Source organism: Nicotiana tabacum, chromosome 21 (assembly GCF_000715075.1).
Source record: "Nicotiana tabacum cultivar K326 chromosome 21, ASM71507v2, whole genome shotgun sequence".
Lineage (NCBI taxonomy): Eukaryota > Viridiplantae > Streptophyta > Magnoliopsida > Solanales > Solanaceae > Nicotiana > Nicotiana tabacum.
This window is the reverse complement of record NC_134100.1, coordinates 62,659,911-62,687,189: the sequence shown is the minus strand read 5'-3', so window position 1 is coordinate 62,687,189 and position 27,279 is coordinate 62,659,911. Positions and strand designations below refer to the sequence as shown.

The 27,279-nt window shown below is 38.1% G+C and overlaps 1 protein-coding gene across 2 annotated transcripts; it reads right to left on the bottom strand.

Annotated features, from left to right (window-relative positions):
- Positions 1-14,095: 14,095 nt before the first annotated feature.
- On the bottom strand, positions 14,096-17,429 carry LOC107771220 (myb family transcription factor IPN2). Of its 2 annotated transcripts, none has more exons than XM_016590564.2 (7): positions 17,054-17,429; positions 16,799-16,875; positions 16,598-16,664; positions 16,443-16,509; positions 15,871-15,913; positions 14,968-15,421; positions 14,096-14,623 (listed from the first exon to the last, which is right to left on the bottom strand). In XM_016590564.2, exons 1-7 carry the CDS (start codon positions 17,220-17,222, stop codon positions 14,412-14,414), a joined length of 1,089 nt encoding a protein of 362 aa, XP_016446050.1. In that variant the 5' UTR covers positions 17,223-17,429; the 3' UTR covers positions 14,096-14,411. The 2 variants fall into 2 exon arrangements, with proteins under 2 accessions (XP_016446050.1, XP_016446051.1); XM_016590565.2 differs by having other exon boundaries at positions 14,096-14,597.
- Between the last annotated feature and the right edge of the window lie 9,850 nt (positions 17,430-27,279).

The window sequence follows — 27,279 nt, the reverse complement described above, 5'->3', positions numbered from 1 at the left end:
TATTTGGCAACATGTTTTTCTTTAAATCTATAAACTCGTACTATTTTAGAAATATTGAATGATGCTGTTAATGGGAATGAAATGGAAACGGTTAATAAAATCTTTTCAGCATTTGATTAACGGAGTACATCTCCTCTTTATTCAGGGATGAATTTGGGTAGAATGAAATCTAACAGGCTTGCTCATTTGGGTTTACTCGATTGAGCGCCGGTCGCGCTCCTCAGTTTTGGGGCGTGACAAACTTGGTATCAGAGCCTAAGGTTTTAAAGTGTCCTAGGATGTCTCGGAGCCGTGTCTAATAGAGTCCTTCTTATCGGTGTGTTGTCGACCACATCTATTACTAGGATGCTACTTGGACATTTAGGAATAATACCTTTCTTTGATATTCTGAATCGTGCGATGAAACTGATTGTAGAACTGTTCTTCCTCCAACTAGTGCATTTCGGTTCAAGGTAAGTTTAAATGCTCTTTTGGTTTATTCCAAGTAATGTTGTCATGTGACATGACGAATGGGTAAAGGTCTGAATATTAAACAGATGGCACATATATCATGTTGAATGAATGGTATAGCCATATGAGACAAGTATATAGTATCATGATCATACTTTATATGAGAAGAGTGCTAGAAGTGATTGCCCACCTCCAAAGAGACATTAACGTGATAAATGAAACCTAAGCTTAACTAGTACATGTGGATAGTGTGGGAACCATGTGTATGATTCAAATATGTAAATTCCTTACATAGGCACGTGATATATGAAAGGCATGGCCTGGAGAGTAATGATAAATGTGTAGGTCTCTCACGGGAGACAAGAAGTTATGAAAGGAGAGTTAAGTGAACCCACAATGAGAAGACCCTAGCACTATGAATATTATAAAAATCCCGGGAATGTGCGAAGTGGTGTTACACTCCAAAAAGGATATTGACATGAGGGATTTGGATCCCAAGCCTATGTGGCTGAATAAGAGTAGAGGACTTATGAGGTTAATACCATGGGGACTTAAATCTCCCTAATAGTTAATCATATACATGGGGACTAGAGATGTGAAACATGTGTCCCTCAAATTGCTAAATTCAAGACTTGTGTTGAAATGTGAAACATTCACCCCAAGTGGGGAGGGAAGGGCCATGGTGAGGCTACTTAAGTTCGATAAAACGAGAGTGCAGCCGTGTAGCTATGATGTTTGGATATTTTGTTGAAGATATGTGTAGTTTAGAAAAGTGGTAAAGGGTAACGTGATTCTCTGAGAGGATATGCAAATGATAAACCACTAATACAAAAATAATGTGGAAGGTTAAGAAATATAAATTCTTCGTATTTGACAATATACATGACAGGGTCAACGATACTAGAAACTAAGAGTAGGGTTTGCAAAAGGGTTTTGTACTTGTTAGAGAGTCAGGGACAATGGAACCCAAGGAAGTGCTACAGATCAAATGTGAAAGGCTTGCGAGTTCTTAGAATGAGTTAATCATGGATTTGCGATTTAGCTAAAGTTCCAAGGCTTTAAGAAAGATAGAACGAGTGGAAAATATAAATGTGATGTTATAATAACCCAAGAGTGCATCGGGACTTGATGGAGAGTCTCTTAAGAATCTTACAAGCAAGAAAGTGTTAAGTGATACACGGATGAACACACTTTCCCACGGATATCCCCGACAAGTGTCGAGAGGTGAGCAGGATGAAGTCCCAACTAAGGGAAAAGACCATGTAACGTATGGAAGAACGCATGGCTATTCACTAACTAGGAAGAATGAGGCAAGAAGAATTGGAAGAAAAATCTATAAATATAGATGGCCATGGTTATCGCAAAATAGTTTGTATCAGAACGGTGGACTCGCCTAGAGCACAAGTGTTAATAGAAGAAATAAAGGATCAACTGTAATGCAGCCGACTTGAGTGACACTGAATATCAACTAAAAGATTTAGAGGGAGTTCATGTCTACATATTACATTGGAAAATGAGACTACTGGTGATGAAGTGGTGGTGTGATAAACTCAACAAACCAGGCACAATGATACTACGAGTCCATGGGAGGCAAACAAGTGTGTGGCACAATAAGGTTGTCAACTATAAATTAAGAGCAAAATGGGATGGGAGTGAATGCTCCAGTCACAAAGGAAATATAGTACCAACATATTGTCTAGACCAAAGGGGAAATGTTTGAAATAGATTGAGAGAGGATGAACACTTGTTACGAACCAAACATGCTTAACATGATATCTCTTAGGCTGCAATACCAGGAAACACTATTGGTGACTACAATACTGGGAATAAAGTGAGTTACTCATCGAGGATGGAATCAGGTGGACTAAGTCCTACACTTATAAGAAAAACAAGAAGTCGCCGTTGAAGAATTTAAGTGGATCTCAAGTTTCAAAAAAGGGCATGTTCGGGCCAATGATTTTTTTTTATTTTATTGAATATATATGAAGGGTGTCGATATGTGTTATGGCGAAGTCTGTAAGTCTAGGAGGCCACCTTGGGGGCCAAAAAGTGTTAAGGAAATAAAATATTCCCACTTGAGTGTATAGTCAAATGATTGTGACTTGAAAGGTGCTTTCTATGAGTTATGATTTAAATATGTGCAGCTCATGTTCAGATATCACTTTGGTAATGTAATATCCGTAATGTTAAGATTGGTTGTATTGATGAATATTGTAATGCTTGTTGAGTTGCGGACGTATGGTTAGGACTGGTTTTGGGATTCTCTGGCAGGTGGATAGACCCAATTACAGGGGAGACTCTGGCAAAATTTTTAGAAATTTAAGGAGTTAGTCAAAATTTAGAACTGTTGATGTGTGAAGTAACAGTTGGGTCACATTGGATGCTATTGGCATATCTTGACCCTCATTAGAGGACAAATGATCCTAAGCGGGGGAGAATGTAAGGCCCCGAACAAGAAATTCCTAATGATTTAAGATTTACTAATGCGCTAGTGGTATTTTAGAATAACGTATTCGAGTGTTAAAACAGACCTACGGGATAGAACCATGTCATTTTGAAATGAGAATATATGTTTAAGGTGTGTTGGATCATATTAAGGAGTTTTGTGAATAGGAAACATTTGTGTGTAACAAGTTGGATACATTAAATCGAAAGGATGTTATTATGTAAACATGGTTTCATACTTATATGAAGATTTGAAAGTCATTTCGGGTCTATATCATAGCAAGGTATCAATTGAGGGTGAGTGGAGAAACAAGAAATGAAAAGCAAATAACTATGAGTCTGCTAGTGTTCGTGCAACGCACGGATTGTGGCACGCCAACCCTCTCAGCAAGTTTGAAAAACTAGTGAAGTATAGAAGATGGCGCTGGCGCGGGCACGCTACCCCCACCTGAAGCCTTTTAAGTACTTACCTTGGGGGGTTCATTTCCCCCATTTCACTTGGACGTATTTGGGAGCTCTTCTCCACTCTCTCAAGACCACCAACTCCCCTCTTCTTCAAGGTAAGCAATCCCCATTATCTTGGTGTTAAATTCCACCATTTCTACACTAGTATTGATGAGATCTACACATAATATACATAGATCTTCAAGAAATTTCTTCAAGAACTCAAATGAGGGTTTTGCAAGATTTCTTCCAAAAGATAATCCTACACCCTTAGACTTACATGTATGGATATATTATGCGAATATAAGTATGAATTAAGTATTGGAACTTATAATATGGTGATTGGAATCCATAAGTTCCCAATTTAAATACCTAACTATTGTAGAGATTAAAAGGTGATTATTTGATGGACTTTTATTGGTTGGGTGTGGATGGATGGTAATGTATCTGATGTTGGAAGTTATGAATTATTTATGAATGATGGTGGGATAAATTGTTGGTAAATGGTACTAGTTGGATGAACTAATTCTATGGTTAAGAGGTGTAGAGATTCATGCCTACAAGGTGTTTGATAAAATGCCTAAATGGCCTAAATTATGGAATTTGTTACTAATATGGGTTCCATTGGATGTTGTTATTGTAGACTGAAGTTGCTTAGTGTAGTGGATCATTGTAATACAACTAAGGGGCTAATTTGAGGTATGTTGGCTAAACTTTCTCTCTTAAAATTGAATTCCATAATGTTCCTGTAAGTTTCAAAGTATGGGTTGCGTATTAAAATGTTATGGTTTTGAGTCGTGTTTCAATGAAAGATTGTATGCCAAATTTTGTGAGAAAATCTCAATATTCTTAAGACTCGAAATTGCTCATAGGTGTACCTAAAGTCTGGAGTGGAAATGTATTATTGTTGATAACCTATAAAGGTGGTTGGAAATGAAATAAGTGAATTAGGAATATAAAGTGTGGCCAACGTGCCAATAGTGAAAGTTATACGTGTGGCCAATGGTGCCAATAAAATGAAATAATGTGAGAAAGATTATGAAATGAGCTTTGACTCAACTATTCCAAAATTGACTTCGGTAATTTAATTGGCTAAAAGCTTATGAACTCAAGTGATGCCCATGTGTGGCTGTTTTAGCTAATGTTATGCTTTGTAAGTATTTTTCAATGTGTTTTGCGTTCTTACATATTCGTGAGTGGAAATTGTATATGATTTTAACTTGTACTTTGATTGCCAATTATTTTACTCCATTTATTGAAAAGAAATCGATTGTGTTTAAAGCCATCATTACTAATGATCTTAAAGTTGTGATTTTTTGAATATTCTGCTTGTTGATAATTATGATGATGATCTATGAAAGGAAAGAAATGAAAGTGTGGAATATGAAATACGGCCATGGCGCCATGAATAAAGAATCATATGTATGGCCAAGAGAGCCAATGAAATAATAATGTTGTAAGTGGTTGAAAGTACGGATTAAGTGATATATGGTGTGAACGGTTATGAGATGTACGTATTTGCACTTTTGTTTCCTATGCGTTATGAAATCCTGTGGATGGTCTATGAAACGCATAGGTATATTGTGTTATGAAATCCTGTGGATGGTCTATGAAACGCGTAGGTATATAGTGTTATGAAATCCTGTGGACGGTCTATGAAACGCATAGGTATATTGTGTTATTAAATCCTATAGACGGTCTATGAAACGCATAGGTATATTGTGTTATGAAATCCTGTGGACGGTCTATGAAACGCATAGGTACATTATGTATGAGAAGTATAGGTGTACGGTATGAATAAATACTATGGTCGGTCTATGAAACGCATAAGTGTGTAATATGATATGTGAACACTAAGGACGGTCTAATGAGACACATTATTAATGGAGACAATAGGTGCCACTTTCGTTGTCCTTGTTTGTATAGGTTGTTTCAATTACATTATTTCTATGTGTTGCCTTTTCTTATATGTGCATTCTATTTTGAAAGAGGACTTTTAGCTATACATACTAGTGCTATTCGACAATACTTACGTCCCTTTTGTCGGGGGCGCTGCATCTTTAATGGATGCAGGTGGTTCTACAACAAGTGGCATTGATCAGTGATAGCAGTACACTCTTTTTCGCTGATTTGGTGAGCCTTACTTCATTTCGGGGTTATATATCTTTTGTTTCTCATGTACTTTGTGGTTGAGGTATAGATGGGGCCTTGTTGCCGGCATTTCCATATTACTCTTCAGTTGTACTTAGAGGTTCCGTAGACAGGTTGTGGGTGGTAGTTGATGATGAAAATTGGATTAGAACTATTGGTATTTGGCAACATATTTTTCATTAAATCTATAAACTCATACTATTTTGAAAATATTGAATGATATTGTTAATGGGAATAAAATGGAAGCGGCTAATGAAATCATTTCAGCATTTGATTAACGGAGTATATCTTCTCTTTATTCAGGGATGAATTTGGGTAGAATGAAATCTAACAGGCTTGCTCAGCTGGGTTTACTCGGTTGAGTGCCGGTCGCACTCCTCAGTTTTGGGACGTGACATTCACATCTTCTGATAGTAAAATATTGCATTCTCCTCCAACCATCCAGCGCATTTTCATCTCATTAGCCAATAATACAAGTGATTCCAAAGTTCCAACTTTTCCACTGCATCACACTTGGCATATATAAAGGTTACAATCATCTCCTTGCCAAAGTCGTGGTGCAATAGCTTCAATGTGATCTACTTCTCAGTGTCTATCATCGCCTCCCATTGAACGCTAGTATCCAAGAATAACTAAATCTTACTATTACAATTTGATAGGGGTCTCCATAGCTAGTCTCATTTTATATCTTTGAATACGCCTACAATTTGGTAGGATTCTTTTAAGTTGTAAAGCATCCTTATTTTTGCTATTTTTACCACCCTTTGCACTATATGTAGGTGATAAGTCAGCTTTCTTTAAAATCTGTTTAAAGTTAGCATCATTTGTCTCCTCATCTTTCTCATCTTCCAGCTCTTACAGATCACCTAAGGCATCTTGAATCTCTAGTTGTGTGACATTATGAGTGATAATGTCATGTAGTACCTTATTTGGTGATGATAAATGCACATTTGACTCTTAGTTGGATAGGCTTCCCAATCCCAGTAGCACAAGCTATTGGGACTGCATCAATAGCTCCACTCTTTGGGATAATTGAAGGACCTTTCATTGCCTTTTTTTTCATATTTGTAATCTCCAAACATTGGTCCTCAGTGGGTGATTTGGGTCTCCAAGTTAATTCCATTCGACTCATTTAAAAGTTAATTTCCAGTATGTCTCAAGATAGGATTTACTATTTCCTTGATGACATCCTCCTTTCTACAATTTTGATCTCCTTGCCCTTGTATCTCAACTTGTTCTCCAGTTCTTCTAGGACCCTCATACCCCCTTGATTCTTTATCACCTTGTACTCCTTCACGAGATTCCCCTAAAACTTCTTCACTTCTGATTTTCTTCACTTGCGTTTGTTGTAGCCAGAATATTAGGGTTAGGGTTTTCAATTCATCCCAACCCTGAGGCTATAACATTTCGTTATAGGGTTTTCTATATAACATTTTCCTATAGCAGCAAGAAAATTCGGAATAAATGAGGCTGTTATAGAGAGGTTTGGTTGTATGTTCTTTCTCAATATGAGTTTATCTCTATCGAAATTTTATTAACTAATCTATTTTAGTTTGACCAACAATATATAAATGAGTACATGTCTTAATTTAAAGAATTCTATGTTAAATTTGTACTGATGTTAAATTATCAATCATTTGGCTAAGTCTTCTGAACTATGAGTCTTAATGAGAGAGCTCATTAAATAAATTTAGACAAAAGGGTTCTTTACTAAGGAGGATCGAATACTAGACCTAGAGGAAATGAGGCAGGCACTAAACCACCGGACCAAGAAGAGAGTTGTGTTAAGTGGTGTCACTCATGTGCTATATATACGTATTTGATAAATTTTTCGTATTATTTGTAAGACATTTGGTAAAAAAAAAATTGACGAAACGGTGTCACGTGACACAGCTTCGTTATACATGAATCCGCCCCTACATGCAAATTATATGTGGAAATAACAAATATGGAAAACTATATTGTACAGGGAAATCTACACTGTATAGCCGCTGGAAAATGTAATTTTTTGTATATTAATATATAATATACATATTTTATACATAATTAGTGTATATTTTTTTTTATATATTTGGCCAGTGATTATTTTAGACCGACCGGTTAAATGTGTAACTTGCACCAAATAAAAAAAACTACATTGTATAACTACTCTAAAAAATAGCCAACAAAATAAATATTTTATGTATATTAATATATAATATACACATTTTATATATTATTAATGTATATTTGTTTTGTATATTTGGCTAGTAGATATAATTATTTTTGGACCAACCAGCCAAATGTGTAACTTGCCCTAATAAATATAACTTCTTTTTTTTTAGCAAATATACCACTAGGCAGGCTGCCTAGTGGTTAATATATAAATAATCAAAAACAAAGATCCAATGTTTACAATTTGGCCAAAGAAATCTCAAACATGCTACGCTAAATCTAATGCTAATGAAACATATAATGCTAACTATTACAAGAACTGCCAAACCCAACTCCCAACATGGGGAGATGTGTGTATCAACTAGCCAAGTGCAAAACCTAAATGTAGCACCTCCAAAGCTCTCACCAGGCGCCAAGTTTTGCGTTCCATAGGACAAGGCAAAAGTAAATCTCCAAACAACATCCTCAAGTGGAAATGACCAAACATCCATGTATTTGATCAGTGTAGGCATCAATGCTGCTCCCCTTGAGTGAAATGTGAGTAGCACAATCCAGAATGAACCTGTGTAAGATGAGAAACTACTGCCAAAGACAATGAAGGGTGTAGTATAATGAATTATGAACCTTCTGCCAGTACTGCTAAAACACCTCCAGGTTGGACATGAAATGTCAATACCACTGTATGATGTCCTAGCCTTACTATGCATATAATTCTGTAGCCCTACACCCTCCAGAAAACCTAGATATACATTGATACGCATAGACCAATCCTGTGGAGTTGAGGATATGAGATTAACAACCATAATGTTCCACCAGATTCTCATAAAATGCCACTCTATTTTCTAGAACTTAGTAGGCCAAATATGTAGATGGTGTATGTTGTATGTACTGCTAGTACATCTCCAGGTTGGGCATGAGACCACACCAATATTACTGGATAATATCCTAGCAGCACACTCACAAACACCTGAATATAAACAACTCAAATAGGGCATTGGATCCCAGCTTTTGATCTTCAATAACACTTGAGTCCAAGTGTAGATACCATGTGGACAATAGAAACCAATCCAACCTATATTTTTACCTTCTTGAATAACTTTTGGATAATCCAGAAATAACATGAAGTGCACTATCCTAAACCTGATTATGATAGAACCTCTAAACACAATAAAAGCACTTCCATTATGAGCATGTAAACATGCTAATACCACTGGAAAGTACCCTAATAGCATACAAAAGTTGATCAAACAAAAGAAATAAGCAGGCAGGTTCAGGATCAAACCTTTTGATGCCATTAATCCGGAGTTCTTCTCTTAGATATCCTAACCCTAAGATTAGGAGTCTGTGATTTGTCAAGATTGATCAACCTCCTCCCTGCACAGGGAAGTTAAGAAAATGAATGAAACTCAGATGTACTTGCAAAAGAAAAAATAATGTTAGCTATAAAATCTGCCACTGAGTTGCCTTCTCTGAACACATGTTGAAATATCACATTGAAGTTGTCCCTCATCTCCTTAATTCTCTTCACATCTGGTGCAATTACCTATGGTGGATCACATTCCCCTTCAATCACCTTCTCCATCACCAATGAGTCAGCCTCCAAAATGAGAGGGTGAAGATCATGCTCCATACAATATTCCAACCCTTGAACAATTGCCTTTGCTTCAGCTACAACATTTGTTTTCACCCCCAGATCTACTGCCCCTGCATACATCAAATCTCCCTCATCATTCCTCACACAAAATCCAAGGGAACTAGGACCAAGATTGTCCTTTGATGCCCCATCAGTATTGCATTTATACTAACCATAATGAGGAAGCTGCCATGTTACTCTTCTTGTGATCATTATAGGTTTGTAACCTTCAAAGAACTGAATCATATCTGCCATAACAATGGAATATTAGACATCCAAGCATACCTCACCGTACCCTTGCCAATTGATGCAATGTCCTATTTACTTTATGGATCACCATATTTGTGGACACTGTACTCCCATGTTTTCCTGCATTTCTTTTCTTCCATAGTTCCCAAGTGATGATAGCCGGAACTGTCTGGAACAATGGCTTCAACTTTGGACAGCATTGTGCATTCCACCAATGCTTTATAACTTGTTTCAACTGAATCAAAGGCACAGTAATTCCAGCAACTCCCATGAACAGCTTCCATACCTTTGATGCAGTAGGACGAGTTACAAATATGTGCTCTATAGTCTCCTCTTGAGGCTGCTGACAACACCAACATCTAGACATCACGCGATTGAGGGATTATTTTTTTTTATTAAATTAAGATGTCCGAATTTGAATACACATCTATATATCAATATATTATATTTAGATTTGAATACTGAATGATTAATAATGTTTGTTTTCTAAACCTTTGAATGTTTATAATTTACTTTTATTAAAAGGATAATAAATGTGAAATCCAAATAAAATAATTTAAACTGATTTTAAATATGTCATAATATTTGTGCAGCTAAAAAGACCTTTGAAACTTGTGATACTAAATATGTAATAATATTTGTGTGGCTTTAAATACCTTTCATTATGAGTATGTAAAATGAGAGTTTAAAATTTAATTATTTTTAAATATGAAAATATTTTAGTATAAGGAAATACCTGTCACATAATTAAATTGGAACGAAGGAATATATGTATTACATCCCTAGCAAAATCACGAATTTTATAGAGTAATCTTTAAAGAAAACATTATATTAAATTCCAAATTAGGCCTTATCTGGTTCAGTATCAAATCAAAGCAAACACATATGAGTGTTTAAAGTCGATTTGTCAATTTTAAGATTCGGTTCAATTTTCGATCTTTCTTGAACACATCTAGCTGTGTGGTAACGGCTAATGACAATAGAATTGATTTGGGTCTTTTCTAGACTTGTGCAAGTAATCCGCGCCAATTTCCCTATTGATCATGCATCGCATATTAGTAGATCCATGCATCCGGTCTGTTTGCTCTTCTTTCATTTTCAAGCTAGGGTAGGCCGGTCAGGGAAGGACGCACCTAGACCAAAAAGGTGCCACGTGATCCTGTTTGGTCGTTGGAATATTATTTATTCTTTGTGTGGGTTGAAATTTTTTTTTGTTTTCGACCCGGTGTCCGGTATCTATATTGGGCTTGACTAAATCAGAATTTACGTCGGGAAGTCCCATATTGGGGGTAAAGCGTTCCCTAACAAAGGCAACTCCATACCAAAGACCTGAACCCGTAACCTGTGGTTAAGAATGAAGGAGCACTTACTACTCTACCACAACCCTTGTTGGTGTGGGTTGAAGTTGATTAAGGCAACTTGCTAATACAATGTTGAGATTTTGAGTAATTGCTGGTGCTTATATAAGAAAAGGACTTACTATTTTTTTCATAATGAAACTATTATCAATATGTTTCAAAAAATGAAGCCTCGTCGAAGCGATCTATAGTAATATACTTGAATGATGTTTTATGAATATGAATTAAATTGTATTTTGAGTATATGATGTTATTAGAGTAATTTATTTATTTTCTTATTTCTTCACTTGCTTAAATGCTAACATCGCTTATTAAAATCCTGCATAAATCAGTAAGGTCGGTAGGAGGTGTATTAATTATATTAGTATAGGGAAACGATAACAACAACAATTCAGTATAATTTCATTAGTGAGGTCTGGGGAGGATAGTGTGTACGCAGACCTTGCCCTACCCTGGGGTAGAGAGGCTGTTTCTGATAGACCATTAGCTCCCTCCTTCCAAGAACTTTTCACCTTGCCCTTGAGATGATTCGAACTTATAACTTTTTTATTGGAATTGAAGGGTGCTCACCAATAGAGCAACTCACTGTTGTATGTATTAGAATAGGAAAGAGAACAAAAAAAGGAGGAAATATAATAACAGGATGTACTGTATAGATAAAGTAAGTCATGAGATAAAGATGAAGCTAGCCATGCAATGCATGCATGCAAAATTTGATGTTACAGTAACATTTCATGTGGCATATCCCTTTTTGGTTGATAGATAAAACTGAATGGTCCTACAAAAGCTTCATCGATGTTCGCAGTACGCATGATAGAGTGCGTTGTCTTCACCTTCAATATAATATACTTTGCCTGGCCACCACCCCATGCCCCTCGCGCCTCGACCTCTTTAGGTAGCTCTACCTTTTAATTCACTCCCCGGCCCGTCTCTCCAGCATCTGTGAGCTTTCCATCTTGCCAATTCACTGCAACCAATAAAGGCATCATAGTTGCACTACCATGCCATATATGCTTTATTTTCCCCACTAAAAAAGCAGCAGTATCCCCTTCAGCCTTTCTTCCATTTTGATTTAGTCTTATATGTATACTGCTACTAAGTGATGCCATAACAGTAAGATAAATAAATTCTAAGGTACGAAAAATCATAATGGGAGGTTTCTACTTCTTGAATTATTTATATACGGCCTTCGTTTCAATTTATGTGAACTTATTTCCTTTTTAGTCTGTGCCAAAAAGAATGACATCTTTCCCTATTTGGAAACAATTTGCCTTTATGCAATAATTTATAGCCACACAAAATATATGTGCTTCATTTTACGCCACAAGTTTAAAAGTCTTTTCTCTTTTCTTAAATTCCGTGTCCAGTCAAATGAGTTCACATAAATTGAAACGGAGGGAGTATATATTGTGTAGGACTTATAACTTGTAGGATTATTTGAAATATGGAAGTAGTTATCCAAATGTTCTTCCTTTTCTTTTGGAACTGGGGTTTTGGTGGGAGAGGTAGGAGGAGAATTGAGAGAAATAGCAATTATCTTTGGTTAGATATATAGTTCAATTACGATGCATTAACGGTATAAAAAGATAATTTACAGATCACTTATTAGATAATTACATGAATATTTTTATGAATAATAATTAGTAGTAATTATGTAAAGATGGGAATAAGCAATTTCCTGGAATTACACGTTAAATATTCACTGACAATATAAAACATTTCTATATATACGGCAAGTGTAAATTAAATCCTTTTGGCCAAGAGGACAGTTGGCTATCGCTCGTGGGAAAATCTCAGAAAGGTGCCAGTTGAGATGATAAGGGAAAAAGAATTTACATAGAATTCCGTTCGATGAGTACCGTCAGAGAAAAGCTTCGCGTAGTTGTGAGAGCCACGCTTAGGGAATATGGAATCCTAAATTCTAAAGAGAGAAAAAGATTGAGAAAGTTGGATGCTCTCTGTCGGTTTGTCTCATTGGGAACTCTTCTTTCGTTCAGTCCAAAGAAGCTTCCAAAATCCCCTAGTAGTTAGTTAGCTTCTCTCTTTTTGCTCAAATAAAAGTAAAAAAGAATATATTCTCAAGCCTCAACTTCTTTACTTTTTTTTTCGGCTTTGGTTTTCTTTGACTGGGAAGGAAGATCAGGGCTCTTTTCTTAATCATAATTGTGCTTTAGTCACGCAATCATGACGTAGTCAGTCCTAGACTCATAGCGTTACTATTTCTTCTTCTTAAGGAACGGTTAATCCCATGGTCATTTCGCGGAAATCAGGTCTGTATAAGTAAGTCGTTTTATTTCACTAATTATACTATTATTTCAAATACTTCATGGTACGGAATTATTTGGATTACAAGTTCTTGATCTAGCTACAAGAATGAAGCAGTATGAAACATAAAATGCAGTGCAAATATTATTTCTGGGACATAAAAAATTTTGAAAGTTAAAAAGAGAAATAAAACAACACCTTAGACGAACATACAGTGGTATCAATGAGAATGGCAAATTTTCAATGAGAATGGCAAATTTTCAAACGGGAAAAGAAATTATGAAGAACGATTCAAGGCTATTGGATGTACAAATTCTAAATGTAAGGAAATGCATGGGGTGGAATGACGCACACACATGAATATATCTAGAATGTGAAAAATTATATAAAGATACATTGGGAGAAATGATCGATACACGCGTGCACATATACATGTAAAAATCGTCGGACTGCAACAATAATTACTGTCTTAGTATCAAATGGTTGGGAACGACAATATAAGTCCTCATTACTATGTTGCCACATATAAACTCATCTTAGAAAAATATTATACAAAATAAGAATAAAAATTAAATAAAAAGTATTAGACGATTCTTTATATTTTTTGTATGACATATAAATTTATAAAAAACTAAGAAACTCCTTAAAAACATAGGACATAAATTGTCGACTATTACAACAATTTTTTCTTCAGGGTTTTTACCGGTATAAAGTGAAAAGAACCCGAGATTAATTAAATTACAATAGAAACACTAACTCTGTTAAGTGTAGTTTGATGTAATTGATACCCGACGATTAATAAAATTAAATATATGCATATACTATAGCGAAAACGATGGAGCCACTAAATATGTATTGATAATCTACTCTGATCCCTTCTTACAATTCTTATGGGAAAGACGTAAGGAGAACAAATAAATCATTTGCATGGGTCTTGGGAATATCACAGTAGAAAAATGAATTCATTGATATTAAATCAACAGTTACAGACTTCCTAAATAATGGGTAAGACAATAACTAAGTTCAAATTATTTTTACACAATTATGTTATTTAAAAAGTAACTGCAAGTGACTATATTTAATAAGCATTCATAGGTATCTTGAAGTAATAAATGTTGAGTAACCTGCTATAATGGATTAAATTACACGAATTGTGCAAAAATTCTTTTAACTCTATTAGTGCATATAACTTAAATCCATAATAATACTACAATAATTACTTGAGAAATTTAAAAGGTTGCTGTGTAAAAAATTGGCAAGGTTTACCCGAAAACAGAGTTTCGTCCACCTTGAGCACTCAAACTTGAAAGCTGGGGCGCTCTTCTTGGGGAGGGCCTCTCAAGCTTGGCATCGAATTTCTTTTCGTCCAGCATTGGCTTTGACTCGTAAATGTCAGATACAGAATCAAGCTCGGGATTGCAACTCCTCTCCATTGAAAGCGGTGCCATCTGAATAATGTCATCTTGATTAGGGCCTAAAACACAAAACATTTGTTATACTAGGTAAAATTCAGTTATTTACTTTAGTATGACAAAATTTTATTGTTATACTTACTCTGACCCAATTTAGGTGGCACATTCTATTTGTCGGAATTCAAATTACGTAAACTTTGACTAACATTTTAAAAGGTATTTTTTAAATCATGTTGGCATATGAAGAATTGCAATTTATAGTACTTTTAATATAGTTTTAAAATATCTAGATATTAATTTAAAGTAATGAGTTAATCTAATCCAATTTAACTTCAAAAATTAAAAAGAAAAAAATGCCACATAAATTAAGACAAAAGAAGTGATAGATAAAGTTCAGAGACCATACGTGAAATTAAGTTTGTTGTTGCTCCGCCCAATTCTTGCAGACGGAAATCGTCGGACCACATCAAGGGGCTCTTTCCATTGGTATTACCCCCATTGCTATAAGGACTAGGCCTCTTCTTTCCAAGAGACAAGTTATGATCAGTAACAAGGAAACTTTCGAAGGATGAGGACCTTTCCCCCATGCTACTTTGTGGATGAAGCTCGAGCTGTTGCTCATGTCCTCCACAAATATTAAGGTCCTGAAATGACGAGAAACTTAGAGGAGGAGCCCCAAATTCTTTAAAGGCAGCTGAAATGTCCGGTATTATTCCTCCTCCCTGATTTCCCAAGCCTTTAAAGGTTCGTGCTGGTAACGCCATATTTTCCTCGCCGCCCAATGTTTGACAAGCTTTCTCCAGTATAGTCTGCATGTACTTTCCCTGAGCCTCAATCCTTAACTGAAGGTGTCTTTGTACCTACACCATGCACCCGTACGTAATAATTTATCATGTTAATTAATTAATGTTCTCCACTCCATCATAGTAGAGCAGCTTTAATTTTAATGATTCTCTCTAGGAGGATTCAAAATTTAAGTTTACCGGTTTAACCTTTAATATTGAAAACTTCAATATAAATTTATGTTCAGCGGCGAAAATATTAAGTTCAAATAAATTTGCTGCCATGACGCTGCACAGATGCTTTATTTATTTATTGGGTTCAACTGAATCCATGATTTTGACACCGCAAATAAATATATGTAGATGATTATTAAAATTAATAAAAAATTAAATTATTAACATATAATGTTCAAAAGTGCACATATATAATGGTAAAACTCAAAAATTGAACCCATCACATTTAAATTCATATTGTCTCGCAATACTAGAAGGTCATCTCGCTTGGGAGAAAGGTTGCAATAATTTACCTCTAGTTGTTCATGCAGCCTTCTCTGCACCTCCATTTGCATCCTAATTCCATCAGTGATATGAACGTTAAATACTACCATCATTTCATCTATTCAATACATATATTCCTCAATGACAAAATTAAATCAACACTCATTTGATGAAAATAACTTGTACTAGAGTGTGGTAACTAAAAAGAAACTGAAAGAGCAGCCATGCAACGCCAGGAGTTTGGTCACAAATTCAACTCTCCTACCCAACGCCCACCCTAACAGAAGCAATTCAACTAGAAGAAAAAGATAAAATATATTATATATCTCAGCTAGTGGGAGAGAATTGAATGCTAGCTATTGGTAAAATTGCTACCTTTCATACTAGAGGATTAAAGAGGGTTAAAGTTTGATTCTCATCATATCCTTTGCTTCTAACTTTCCTTAACTTTGGTATCTCATACCCCTCCGAAAGAAGTTTAAATGAGAGATGAAAAGATTAAAACGTTCGAAGAAACAATTGCTAATAATTAAAGTGAAAGCAAAACTAAAGGAGCAAGGGATGATTTAAATTAAAGTTGAAAGGGAAATTAAACACATACTCATTCATATTGCGGCCGATCATTCCAGATGAGGATGCCGAATTTCTTTGCAGTTCTAAACTGGTTGCTGCAATACAATGAGAAGCACTTGAAGTTTTTTATATCTAATACCACAATTGTAAGTTACATGATAAACTTAAAGAATTAATCAGTACCTCTATCACCATCCTTCACCGAGTGATCATTGAATTCCTTGTGAGGTTGCTTTCCCAGTCTAAATTTCTAGTAAAATCAAAAGTTGCATAAACTAAGAGCTTAGGCCAATAAATTTCATGAATAAATTCAAATAAACATGTAGAAAACTAATTCTTGAACTGCAAAAAACAAGAAATAGCAAGAAGAATTAACGTTAATACCTGAAGATGGCTCTTGAGATGGTAAAGGGTTAAACCCTTAACTCCCATAACCCTCATAATTGTCTTAGGTGTTGCTTCTACACAAGTAATAGTACAGTATGTTTTGATTAAGAAACAACAAAATCCGAAATAATAAAAATAAAGTTCAAACGGATATATATCAAGTTAAAATCCTGAATCTGCTTCTGTAAGAAATTAAGGGGAGGGCGGTGATCATATGCAACTAGGTAAAGGGAGTATAGAGAACGAACGTACTATCAGGTCCACCTAACTGAGTAACAGCATCAACAAAACGCTCGTGAAGTTCAACAGTCCAACGAAGACGAGGTTTAGGATCAGTTGTGAGAACGAGGCCTGAGTCTCCTTGAACACACATGGGTCTGTCATGGGAATTCATAGTCGAAGGTTTCTTGGCATGGAACATTCTCTACTTTTTTTTTTAATTTTCTCTCGCCTGTTTGTTTTTCCTCAATCGAATACTATGCTAAAGAGATTCAAGAACAAATGCTATATGCAAATAGAATAGGAAGAAGAATAGGGCGGTTTTGAAGAAGAGAACATGCACCTTTTCTCTTTCAACTAGTAGGGAAAAAAAAAGGTAGTGCCTGGGACAAGCTAAGCAAAACCCTCCAATTAAATAAAGAAAAAGATTGTTGAGTAAATTTTTGTATTATACTCTACTCAGTAGATTTCTATCTCAGCAAAAAAGTTCCCCCAATACTAACATGCAGCCCTCCTTTGCCAAAAGAAAGTTCCCCTGTGTATGTATATCAGTACATAGTTAATTAATTACTGTGTGAGGCTGTATTTTTGCTTTTCTATTCTTTATTAAAGCAAAGAGGGACGCGATCGTATAACGTGAGGTGATATAATTTATTAATACGATAGTATAGTAGTTAATTATGTTTACCCGAAAAACGGATAGAGTTGAATTTTCACGTAGTTCTAAGAATATGTTGTGTAGCTTAATACAAATCGCAAGGATAAATAGAAATATCAAGTATGGATTGCAAATAATGCAAAATAGACAAGGTTGTAAAGAAGATGAATTTCAAAACTAAACAAGTGAAATCAAATTAAGAAGCTCGAAAGAACAACTCTTCACTATAGGAGAATATGGTACTTGAATTACAATGTTAGCAAAAACTTGCCCCTTACAAAAATAAAAACCATCCCCTTTATAGTAGAGGAATCTTACTTTAGATATAATTAAAAATGCATAGTGGAAGACCCATGATAAATCAGTTTTTCCATAATTCCTACCAAGATTGTCTCCCCTAGTGGGATTGCAACGACTCTTGTCTATAAGCCCGATATTGACTCGAGTTTTCGGTCTTGACTCGAGCAGTCGATCTTGACTTGAGCTCGATTCTTACTCGGACCCTTGAACTGATTCAAGATCAATGTTGGTCGGTCCCTTGATCATAAGCTCGACAACTTTACTTTGCATCATAGTTCGATTTGGGTTCGAGCTTGATTATAATATCAAGCTCGATATTGATCGGCCCCTCGGACTCGAAGCTTGTTTGTACCATCTTCGGACTCGATCAGTCGTACGAAGGCCGAAATCTATTTTGACCGTATACAGATAGTCCCCTCATTTCTCAGGAAGAATGTGGTGAGAAACAACATGATTTTTCAACGGCTCGATCGGATTATAAGCTGACGTTTACATTGGGCTCGACCATGACGCATGTGATAGTTGTCCCATCGATTTAGTCTTTTAAGGTATTTAATACATGTCAAACGGTGGTTGGCCACCGCTGATACTGAACCGCCATTGCTTATACCTATAAATAACCCTTCCTTTTATCATTTATCGCTTTTACATCTTCAATCTTCTAAATTTCCCAATTTCTTTTTCGTATTCTCTTTTATTTGCTAATCTTCTTTGCAAAATTCTTCTTCCAAATTACCAAATCTTTGTCACCTTCTTTAAATCCAAAATGGTGAAGACATCCAAAACCGTCCCCCAAAAAGAAAAAGCCTCTTCTTCCTAATCCACCGCCGATAAAACACAGGTGGATCCCCGTCCTGAGGAGTGCGTTCCGGCGGTGTGTGTTCTTATCTCCGATTTCAAACTTGATAAAGGTTCGTCAGTTCCTGGCCGATGTGAGCCCGTATCGAGATACATTTGTTCGATAACCCGAAAGCACATCGAACGGATAAAAAAAGATTATAACTGGGAGAACAAAGAGGTGGTAGTGCCGTCTCCAGAAAAGGATATTACTACTCACGTGAGAGGGTTTTTAAGTTTGTATACTTACCCTTTTACGTTAGGTCCCCTCGACCCTGTTATCATAGATTTTTATCGTAAATACTTAATAACCCTAGGCCAGATACATCTTTCCTTTTGGCGGATCGTTATTTTGTGAGTAAAATCGAGGGGATGCCTTTCACCCTCGATCACCTAATCCGATTATACCGTCCTCGCCTTTTTCGAGGAGGGTTAATAAAACTCCAATGTCGAGCTACCAAGGCTTTGTTCTCGAGTATAGACGAGGATAAAGATCGAGGCTAGATGGGCCGGTTCATTCGAGTGAGGACTTCGGACCTAATTCTAACTGAAAAGATGCCTTTTCCCGAGCAGTGGAACATGAAGCGTAAGTATAATTTTGTTGTTATCTTCTATTATGTTGTTTATTCATTTATTTTCTCACCAATATTCCCCTTTTATGATGTAGCGGTTCACTGGATGCCCGGCGTAGTGCCCGATCTCAAGAACTGGGTACGTGATCTGATTTCGACCTCCTCATATGCCGAGCGCTCATGGCGCGACTTATCAAAGGGCCGATGAGAGGCCAAAAATCACGGTGAGCACTTCTCTCGTATCTTTTGGTAATTCGAATAAGATGTTTTTCACATACTTCAGTAAAAAAATTTGTATGCAGGTGTTGGCAAGGATGCGGTTTTGAGGCCCTCGTCTATCGAGGGAGAGGCTTCGGCCTCTGTCCCAAAGCCGGTGAAAGATAATAAAAGGAAAAGATCCCCCGTCCTCGAAGATCATAAACTGAAGAAGAGGACGGTTCGTAATCCGAACAAGAATGCCATTCCTTTGACAGTAGAATCAGTTTTGCATCTGAGGGAAGAAGAAGAAGAAGAAGAAGAAGAAGAAGAAGAAGAAGAAGAAGAAGAAGAAGAAGAAGAAGAAGAAGAAGAAGAAGAAGAAGAGAATGATGTATCTGCTCTGGCGGCCCGAACAAAGAAGATCACCGACGTTCCACAGGCAGTTGGATCGATGGTGGTTCATAAGGCTCCGCCTCGAATAGAGGATATATCAGAGAGAGATTCGGGCAGAGTCCCCGAGTTGCCGGAGATTGAAGATGTTTCCCATCGAAGTCAACAGATGGGGGATATGTCCGAAGGGGCTCTTCCCGAATCTTTTCAAACCGAAGAGAATGCTCCAGATGACTCATTTGGGGTAATAGTAATTGAAGGCTCGCCCACTTTCCCTGCTTTTTTCCGCAGGGACGATTCGGGAAGCCCAAGCTTTGGGGGCCCTCGAATTAGATAGGACTCATGATGGAGAGGATCCTTTTATGACTTGTTCATCGGTGTCGAAGACACTGCCGGTACAAGTAATGCATTGGATCTTTTTTACGGGGTGCACCAGACATTGAATCAGGTAGGCTTTAAATCATATAGTGTTACCTTTAAGTTTGCTTTTCTTTTCTGACTTCGTTTCTTCTTTCTTTGCAGGCCACGACAGTTCATCGTGAATCATGTTCTCGGTCCCGAACCGAGCTGCGTCGATACAAGGCCGAGCTTTAACGGGTTACGGAGGAGAGGAACTCCTTAAAGCTCCTTTTGGGCCAAAGGGGAGAGGAAATAAAAGACCTCCAAGCTGAGTTGGCCAGGGCTCATCAAGATCAGATCGATTTATTCGAGCAGGTAATAATGCTTTTAAAAGCCTATGGGCTTGATACCGGAACAATGGCTAATCTTTCGGTCTCACATCTGCAACAGAAATTCGAGATGATCGAAAAATTTCGTGAAGAAGTCGATATGATAAGAGAAGAGTCTTTGAAGTGGAAAGAAGGAATGGACCGCTTTGCTGCAGAGAAAGAAACTATTCGAGCCCAATTTTCATCGGCCGAAAACCAACTTCAAAAAATAAAGGATAAAAGCTCGGTCCAAGAAAGAAGAATAGAGGAGCTTGAGGCTCAGTTGGCCTCTGTACTTGCCAAGGGTGAATCTGATGCCGAAAAGGCCAAGGCCGATGCGGATGCACTCGTGGCCGTCTATCGGGCTGATGTTGAAGCTGCCCAAGTCTAAGCAAGAGAGGCAGTCGAGACTGCCGATACTCGAGCACATTGGGTCGCTGAACTTGCTAAATGTCGATCTAGGAGGGAGACCCTCGAGGAGATCCATGCTCGAGGTTTCGACTGAGGAGATAAAAAGGGCTAAAGAACTCGAAGCCGATGGGAGTAAGAGTGGATTCGAGAATGGGGGGAGCCCGATAGAGAAGAGACCTCTCCTGGGGATGACCAGGAAGCTTAGTCCTTAATATTTACGTTGTAATCGATCATTTAAATAATTTTGTATATAAAAATATCTCCTTTTTTGCCGACTTGCTTCTGTTTTGTTTCCCGTCTTGTGAAAACTTTATTCATGCCTTATGAATATTTTCACAAGGATTTAAACAACTTAATCAAATTTGAACTTCGTGACCTCTATAACCGAGCGAGCACTTATTCAAACTTGAAATAAGGTAGCTCGTATGCTTAGTGGTCGAGTTGAGTGATTGTCTGAACATAGGCTTACTCAAACTTGAAGTGATATAGCCCTTAGGCTTATTAGTTGAGCCAGTGATTCAAGCTCGAAGAAATATAGCACGTAAGCATAATGGTCGAGTGAATGATTCGAACTTGAAATAATGTAGTCCGTAGGCGTAATGGTCGAGTGAGTGCTTGCTCGAGCTGGAAATAAAAGTAGCCAGTAGGCTTAGTGATCGAGTGAATATTTCAAACTCGAAGTAACGTAGCCCGTAGGCATAATGTTCGAGTGAGTGCTTGCTCTAACTCAAAATAAAAGTAGCCTGTAGGCTTAGTAGTCGAGTGAATGTTTCGAACTCGAAGTAATGTAGTCCGTAGGAGTAATGGTTGAGTGAGTGCTCGCTCGAACTCGAAATAAAAGTAGAAGTAGGCTTAGTAGTCGAGTGAATGATTCGAACTCGAAGTAATGTAGCCAGTAGGCGTAATGGCTGAGTGAGTGTTTGCTCGAACTCGAAATAAAAGTAGCCTATAGGCTTAGTAGTCGAGTGAATGTTTTGAACTTGAAATAATGTAGCCCGTAGGCGTAATGGTCGAGTGAGTGCTTGCTCGAACTCGAAATAAAAGTATACCGTAGGCTTAGTGGTCGAGTGAATGTTTCGAACACGAAGTAACGTAGCCCGTATGCGTAATGGTCGAGTGAGTGCTTGCTCGAACTCGAAATAAAAGTAGCCCATAGGCTTAGTAGTCGAGTGAATGTTTTGAACTTGAAATAATGTAGCCCGTAGGCGTAATGGTCGAGTGAGTGCTTTCTCGAACTCGAAATAAAAGTATACCGTAGGCTTAGTGGTCGAGTGAATGTTTCGAACACGAAGTAACGTAGCCCGTATGCGTAATGGTCGAGTGAGTGCTTGCTCGAACTCGAAATAATGTTGCCCGTAGGCATAATGGTCGAGTGAGTGCTCGCTCGAACTCAAAATAAAAGTAGCCCGTAGGCTTAGTAGTCGAGTGAATGATTCGAACTCGAAATAATGTACCCCGTAGGTGTAATGGTCGAGTGAGTGCTTGCTCGAACTCGAAAATAAAAGTAGCCCGTAGGCTTAGTAGTCGAGTGAATGTTTCGAACTCAAGTAATGTAGCCCGTAGGCGTAATGATTGAGTGAGTGCTTGATCGAACTCGGAGATTTATCTTAATTCTGTTTGCATAATAAATCTCAAAATAGAGGAATTTTGCAAGTCATTATACATACGTTCATGTTTTGCGTCAGGGCTCGGGCCAACTACATAAGCATGGTTCGTTTTGACCATTTGGCTCTTACAACTTTTCCTATTAGAACCCCGTTGTTGCGAAATAACTTTCTTGCATCAGAACTTGATATATTTGAGGGCTAATTCCCCCCAGTATTCGAGGTCGATTGTAAAGAGGCCTCGGATATTGTCGTATTGTTTCCAAGTACAACACGATCATTGGTTGCCTCGTTAAAAACCTTGCTGAAAAACCCATTAGGGATAATACCGGTCTAAGGAAAAAAGAGTGTAACGCGTGCTTTCATACCTATGGCTTCGTATTGAAGGATCCACCTTAGCTCCTGATCGGACTTCTGCAGAGGTTAGTTTTGAAATGTAAATGAATATGGGAGGGTCGTACCTTAGCAGTAGTATCGTTTTAGATGCGACACATTCTAATTGCTTGATAGTTGTTTGCCGTTTATAATGCCGAGCTTGTAGGATCCTTTTCCGACATTTTCGAGAACCTAATATGGTCCTTCCCAGTTCGGTCCTAGTTTTCCTTCATTTGGATTTCGGGTATTTAGGGTGACTTTCCTTAGCACTAAGTCCCCGGTCTTAAAATGGCGAAGCTTGGTTCTTCGACTATAGTATCTTTCGATTCGTTGCTTTTGGGCGGCCAGTTGGACGAGAGCAGCTTCTCGTTTTTCGTCCGATAATTCAAGGCTAGTGTTCATAGCCTCGTTATTTGATTCTTTTATTGTATATCAAAATCTGGCACTGGGTTCACCGACTTCGACTGGTATCAAGGCTTCGGAGCCATATAATAAGGAGAACGGGGTTACCTCCGTACTAGATTTTGATGTTGTTCGATATGCCCAAAGGACTTCGAGTAAGATTTCTCTCCATTTTCCTTTAGCGTCGTTCGACCTCTTCTTTAGGTTTTGAATGATGATTTTGTTCGTTGATTCAGCCTATCCGTTCCCACTGGGATGATACGGTGTCGATAATATCCTTCTTATTTTGTGATCTTCGAAGAATTTCGTATCTTTGTTGCCGACAAATTGTTTCCTATTATCACACACTATTTCGGCGGGTATCCCGAACCGGCATACGATATGATCTCAGATAAAGTCTATAACTTCTTTCTCTCTTACTTTCTCAAACGTCTGTGCTTCAACCCATTTAGAGAAATAGTTAGTCATAAATAAAATGAATTTAGCTTTACCTGGGGTCGATGGCAGAGGGCCGACGATATCCATTCCCCATTTCATGAATGGCCATGGGGATAGGACTGAGTGAAGTCGCTCTCCGGGTTGATGGATTATTGATGCAAACTTTTGACATTTGTCACATTTTTTAACAAATTCCTTTGCATCTTTGCCCATATCGATCAAATAATATCCCGCCCTGATTATTTTTCAGACTAATGAATAGGCACCGGAGTGATTCCCACAAGTGCCCTAGTGCACCTCACGTAGGATGTAATCAGTATGCCCTTCGATATAGCGTTCCATCTGAATAGTCCATTAAATATCCTTCGGTATAGCGTTCCATCTGAAGCCAACGTGAATCGAGCAGCTTTGGTTCGTAGGGCCCTTGAATCCTTAGGGTTCGATGGGAGCTTTCCGTTCTTTAAGTATTCAATATACTTATTTCTCCAATCCCAGGTCAAGTTCATAGAATTTATCTCGGCATGACCTTCTTCGATTACGAATCTCGAGAGTTGAATGACAGTCTCCAAGCTCAACTCACCTTCCTCGACCGATGATCCCAAATTCGCAAGTGCATCAGCCTCACTGTTTTGCTCTCGTGGAACATGCTGTAAAGTCCATTATTTGAAATGGTGCAAAGTGACATGTAGTTTGTACAAATACCTTTGCATTCTATCTTCTCGAACTTCGAAGGTTTTGTTTACTTGATTTACCACCAACAAAGAGTCACACATGGCTTCAATGACTTCTGCTCCCAAGCTTTTAGCTAGCTCGAGACCTACAATCATGGCCTCATACTCGGCCTCGTTGTTAGTCAACTTGGTAGTTTTAATAGATTGCCTAATATTGTTACCCGTGGATGGCTTTAAAACTATGCATATCCCGGACCCCTTCACGTTCGAAGCCTCGTCTATAAAAAGTGTCCATACCCCCCGATGACATACCCGATTTCAATAAGAGTTCTTTTTCAACTTCGGGTACGAGGGTTGGCATGAAATCGACCACGAAGTCTGCTAAAATTTGAGACTTGATGGCCGTACGAGGTTGATATTTGATATCGTACCCACTGAGTTCGATAGCTCATTTGGCCAATTGGCCTGATAGTTCGGGCTTGTGCAAAATGTTACGAAGCGGGTAAGTGGTTAATACACATATAGGGTGACATTTAAAGTATGGCCTTAACTTTCTAAAGGCGCTTATCAGTGCAAGTGCCAATTTTTCTAGGTATGGATATCTAGTTTCTGCTTCTCCTAAGGACCGACTTATATAATAAATGAGAAATTGCGTACCTTGCTCTTCTCGAACTAGGACACCGCTTACTGCGATTTCCGATACTGCCAAGTACAAGCAAAGTTTTTCGTCTGTTTTTGAAGTATGAAGTACTGGTGGGCTCGATAGATATCGTTTTAATTCTTCTAATGCCTGTTGGCATTCCGGGGTCCAAGCGAAATCGTTCTTGTTAGAGAGAAAAATTTGTGACTTCGATTTGACGATCTGGAAATGAATCGACTTAAGGCTGAAATCCGTCCTGTTAGCCTCTGCATGGCTTTCACACTGTCCATGATGGTGATGTCTTTGATAGATTTGATTTTATCGGTGTTAATCTCGATCCCCCGATTTGACACCATGAATCCGAGGAACTTGCCCGAATCGACCCCGAAAGCAAATTTCTCGGGGTTGAGCTTTATGTTGTATTTCCTCAAAATTTTGAACGTTTCCTGCAAATGGGTCAAATGGTCCTCATCAATATAAACTTCCATTGATTTACCTATTTGTTCTTCGAATATTTTATTTACTAGGCATTGGTAAGTAGCTCCTGCATTTTTTAGCCCGAAGGGCATCACATTATAACAATATGTTCCATATTTGGTTAGAAATATGATCACAAATTAAGTCTTTTCCTGGTCTTCCGGGTTCATCTGGATTTGATTATACCCGGAATAGGCATCGAGAAAAGTAAGGATCTCGTGGCCGGCCGTGGCATCGATCATGCGATCGATGTTGGGCATCGGAAAGGAATCTTTGGGGCATGCTTTGTTCAAATCCTTATAATCCACACACATTCTAAGTTTGTTCCCCTTTTTAGGAACTACAACTACATTGGCTAACCATTCGGGATATTTCACCTTCCGAATGGACCCTATCTTGAGATGTTTGGTTACCTCGTCCTTTATGAATGTGTACTTTACCTCGGACTGGGGTCTTCTCTTTTGCTTCACCGGTCTGAACCTAGTGTCCAAGCTTAGCCGATGCATCGTTATGTCCGGTGGAATCCCTGTTATATCTAAATGGGACCAAGAAAATCAATCAATGTTATCGATAAGAAATTGAATAAGGTTCTTCCTGAGTTTGGGGGTCAACCCCATTCCCAGGTATACCTTCCGTTCTGGCCAGTACTCGATTAGTGTGACTTGCTCCAATTCCTTGATCGTTGATTTGGTAGCATGGGAATCATCGGGAATCGCGAAGGATCGAGGGATCCTCTGATCATCATCTTCTTCGATCTTCTGGTTATCTGGTTGGGTCAAAGCCAATGTCTGTGATTGCTATTTGGTATCTCGTTTCCCTTCTGAGCCCGATCCCTTTACTGGCGAAGGCAAGGATATTGGTTTCGCTTCCTCGACGGTGAACATTTCTCTTGCGGCTGGTTGTTCTCCATACACTATTTTGACTCCTCTCGATGTTGGGAATTTAAGGACCTGGTGTAGGGTCGAGGGTACAGCTCTCATGTTGTGGATCCATAGCCTTCCAAAAAGGGCGTTGTATCTCATGTTGCCTTCGATCACGTGAAACTTCATTTCCTGGATGGTCCTGGGCGTTGTAACTCAGCTCTCCTGCATGCTGAGTTGTTCTATGACCTTCAATCTGATAATGTTGGCCGAGCTAACTGGATCAATCAACACACGCTTAACTTTAGTTTTATTCATGAGTACGGATATTACTAGTGCATCGTTATGGGGATGTATGACTCCTTCTGCATCTTCATCACCGAAGGACAAAGTTCCTATGGGTGTGTAATCTTGAGTTCGAGATCGCTTTTCTCTCACAATCGATGTCTTAGTGCGTTTAAGCACCGGCCCCTGAGGGGTATCGGCCCCACCGATGATCATGCGAATGACATGCTGTGGTTCTTCTTGTTCGTTTTGCTTGCCGAAATCCTTGTTTTTAAAATGGTTCTTCGCCCTATCGCTTAAAAATTCTCGAAGGTGCACTTTGTTGAATAACCGGGCTACATGCTCTCTTAATTGCCTGCAATCTTCCATTATGTGACCATGGGTGCCATGATATTCGCACATTTGATTGGGATTCCTCTGGGCAGGATCGGTCT

What these genes read in the sequence shown, in the direction of transcription:
- LOC107771220 (XM_016590564.2), bottom strand. Translation starts at nt 17,222, where the DNA reads ATGTTCCATGCCAAGAAACCTTCGACTATGAATTCCCATGACAGACCC. An exon ending in ATCTCAAGAGCCATCTTCAG is followed by an intron (nt 16,665 to 16,798) that starts GTATTAACGTTA and finishes TGATTTTACTAG; the next exon opens with AAATTTAGACTGGGAAAGCA. An exon ending in ATCGGCCGCAATATGAATGA is followed by an intron (nt 15,914 to 16,442) that starts GTATGTGTTTAA and finishes TGATGGAATTAG; the next exon opens with GATGCAAATGGAGGTGCAGA.